The following is a 3708-nucleotide window of genomic DNA, read 5'->3' on the forward strand; positions in this document are numbered from 1 at the left end:
TTCTCCATATTTTTTGACATGGACCATACATACATAATTTTTAAATGTGTAATGATTTTAGAAACGACTTTAAATGTTGAACCCCTCGAATTTCTTTAGAATCCGCCTCAATTTATAAAATACATGTCATTATAACCAACTACAACTTGAATAAATATAAGACACTTAATAAAGATTTTATTTTTATTTACCATAAAAATAAAAGGCAAAATACATAAAGTCCCCTTTAACTTGTCCCAAAAACTCGATTGAACTTAGTGGGCGTTTGGATATAAGAATTGTGAAATTTCGAAAAAAAGTAAAAAAAAAAATTCAAGTTAAAATGCTATTAAAAAATTAGAGTTGTGTTTGGACATAAATACAATTTGGAACTATTTTTAAATTTTTGTGAGTGAGTTAAAGTAAAAAATTTGAAAAATAATTTTTTGGAATTTCCTAAACTCCAAAATTCAATTTGAAATTTAAAATTTTAAAGACCATTTCGAATAAAAGGTGAATGGGCGTTTCTTTACCCCATAGACGCATTTGAAGTGTTCAACCGAGTTTTGATTTGTTATGAATCAATAAAGTTCATCTATTACATTTTTATTTACTGATCTAATGGGAGGATTAAATTTACGATCTCCTATGAAAAAAGTTTATAACTAAAGAATAATTATTAAAATACTAAATAAAATAAAATTATTAACTGTCATATTATAATATTATCCGATTGTGTAAGATAGTTATACATTGTGATTGTGGATAAGTTAAATTAAAATATACAAAAAGGTTACATCATCCTCTTCCCCTACCCATAACCTTGGGCTAGTTATCACAACTCACAAGCCTACTTAAAATGGCCTCTTTTTCCCTCTCTCATTTCTGTCTAGGCTTATCGATATGATAATAAGGGCCGTAGTAGAGTAGAGTACAGAGAGATGATCAGAGAAACAGAAGAGGACAGGGCAGTTGCACAGATTTTTCCAGCGACATCATCCATCCTTATGATTTCCCTCCCCCTAATCTTTCAGCAAATCCCATGAATATCCAGCCCATCTATATTATAACCCACTACTCATTTTCCATTTCTCAACGTCAACTTCTTCTAGCGAGTCTCAAACAATATGCTCTATCTATTTTCCTAGTTTCTTGTTGTATTTTCTTCTGTTAGCTAGTCATTAATTCCTCTTTTTCAATGGAAAACTACCAGCATTACGACTGCAGTGATGGGAACTTACCCCCCGGTTTTAGGTTCCATCCAACTGATGAAGAACTCATCACTTACTACCTACTGAAGAAGGTTCTTGACGGCAACTTTACTGCTCGAGCCATTGCTGAAGTTGACCTCAACAAATGCGAGCCCTGGGAGCTACCTGGTATACTAATTTGGCCGCACAAAATATTTCATTATTTACAAAATAATGGTTGGGCTGTCAGTATTTGCATATGACCGACTTCGGTAGTATTTAAAATTCTTGTGAAATGTTGAATATTGTTTTTGTTTGAGTAGTTTTCAAGTGAAATAGTAACACTATTTTTTTACTTAGAAAAACTTTGCTTTTTTGGGTAAAATTTATTTTGAGACACAACTTCTATGTTCAAATGTTTTCTTCTTCTCAGTTTCAACACAATAATGTTGTCCAAGCTTACAAAAGATCACAACTTCCCTCTTAGTTATTTACTAAAGGGTTGAATTGTAGGTCATCTTTTTCTACTCCATTTATATTGCAGGGAAAGCCAAGATGGGAGAAAAAGAGTGGTACTTTTTCAGCCTACGTGATCGGAAGTACCCTACGGGGCTGAGAACTAACAGAGCTACTGAAGCTGGTTACTGGAAAGCTACAGGAAAAGACAGGGAGATTTACAGCTCTAAGACTTGTGCACTTGTGGGCATGAAGAAAACCCTAGTTTTCTACCGAGGTAGGGCTCCTAAAGGAGAGAAGAGCAACTGGGTTATGCATGAATATCGCCTTGACGGCAAATTTGCCTATCACTACATCTCAAGAAGTTCCAAGGTACGTACTGCTCTATAATGTGTATTTTTTACGAAATAAATTTATGGTGTCTTTAATTTGTTGGTGTAAGCACACTAAGAGTGGTTGAAGAAATAGGTGTTTTCTACCTTTACAAATACAATGTGTCTTTGATCAAAAATACCAAACCAAATGTATTTAACTCCTGCAACTATATGTATACTAGTAGTATTTTAAGTTACTCATACTTTTTGAGAATAAGAGAAATTTACTGGACATATATTCTGTGCAGAAATATCATTGATATCACTGCTAAGAAGCAGAGATTTGAAGCAGAAAAGATCTGTGAAACTTCGTTTTCGATGTCTCAGTTGCTCGCGTAATTTCACTGTAACTCAATGATGATAAAGTTGGACGTCGTAATCTGAAAAAAAGAACATAATAAAGGCAAGAGAAGAATTTGCCTCCATTAAACTGTCATGTTACGTTGATCGCGATTTAATGTATTTCTCGAGCTTATCTTGGTAGCCTTGTCAAGGAGTAGCATGCAGTGCTTACGTCGAATCAGTCCATTCGATTTTGACTTTTAACGTTATGACATTACTTTCTGTTTTATATCTATTTTTCAATGCAATGATGAGCTTTTTACTCAAGATTTTCGATTTTCTTCTACAGGACGAGTGGGTAATTTCAAGGGTCTTTCAGAAGAATGGTTCCACTGTCGGTGGCAATTCAAATGGTGGCAAGAAAAGGTTAAGTTCAAGTATCAACTTGTACCAGGAAGTAAGTTCACCGTCTTCTGTTTCTCAGCTTCCACCGCTCCTTGACTCCTCTCCCTACAGCAACACTGCCACTTCTGCTGTCATTAATGCTGATCGTGAGAGCTTCCAAAAGGAGCACGTGCCCTGTTTCTCCACAACTGCTACACACAGTTTCGACCCGAGTTCTGTCTTTGACATTTCGTCGAACAGCCTGCATGCACTGCCAGCTCCTAATTTCAGTGCCATTCTTGACTCTTCCACTAATTTTACCCACTACACAAGGAACTCAACTTTTCCCAGCTTAAGGTCCCTTCATGAGAACCTGCAGCTTCCGTTGTTTTCCAGTGGAGCTCCGGCCATGCACGGTGGTTTTTCTGCGTCAATGGCCAATTGGCCGGTGCCGGAGACTCAGAAAGTTGAACAGTCTGAACTTGATTGTATGTGGAGTTACTGAATGGATATGCATTTAAGTGTAACTTTATTTAACTGTGATGTTCTATATTATCAGTACTTGATTAGTAAGTTAATTAGTTTTAATGTTCTGAAGTGTTTCCTTTTGGTTGGGTAAGGAATGTACTGTGTGGCAGCTTTAGTAGTATTGTCACGTTGTTGTAAACGTTCGGCGTAACTTAATGCATGTATTATTTTGCTGTCTTTTCGTACGTACTACATTTGAGGTCCAAATTGCTCAGAACTCCAGACTATCATTGAGAAGAGATAGTGACTTTATTAATTAAATTTAACTTATCCTTTTGCTACTATTATTTTGCTTATGAGTCTTCCATTTTGATCCTTTATCATTCGACATAATGTTATACAAAAAATGTTTTTGGATGCCAACGAAAAATAATTTTCAAAAAGAGAAAAGTAGAAATTTCAGAAACAATTAAACAATTTACGGGTAAACGAAACCACACTAAGCTTACATGGAAGTAGTTCATAAACCTTATAGTCCATCATGTAATCATTTTTACTCTTTTTTTTATATTTAT

General features: G+C 35.1%; 1 protein-coding gene across 1 annotated transcript; it reads left to right on the plus strand.

Moving 5' to 3' along the window:
- The first annotated feature begins 800 nt into the window (after positions 1-800).
- On the plus strand, positions 801-3400 carry LOC104107826 (protein CUP-SHAPED COTYLEDON 2). The gene is made up of 3 exons (XM_009616734.4): positions 801-1358; positions 1714-1997; positions 2631-3400. Exons 1-3 carry the CDS (start codon positions 1178-1180, stop codon positions 3168-3170), a joined length of 1005 nt encoding a protein of 334 aa, XP_009615029.1. The 5' UTR covers positions 801-1177; the 3' UTR covers positions 3171-3400.
- The last annotated feature ends 308 nt before the right edge of the window (positions 3401-3708 follow it).

This window comes from Nicotiana tomentosiformis, chromosome 7, assembly GCF_000390325.3.
Source record: "Nicotiana tomentosiformis chromosome 7, ASM39032v3, whole genome shotgun sequence".
Lineage (NCBI taxonomy): Eukaryota > Viridiplantae > Streptophyta > Magnoliopsida > Solanales > Solanaceae > Nicotiana > Nicotiana tomentosiformis.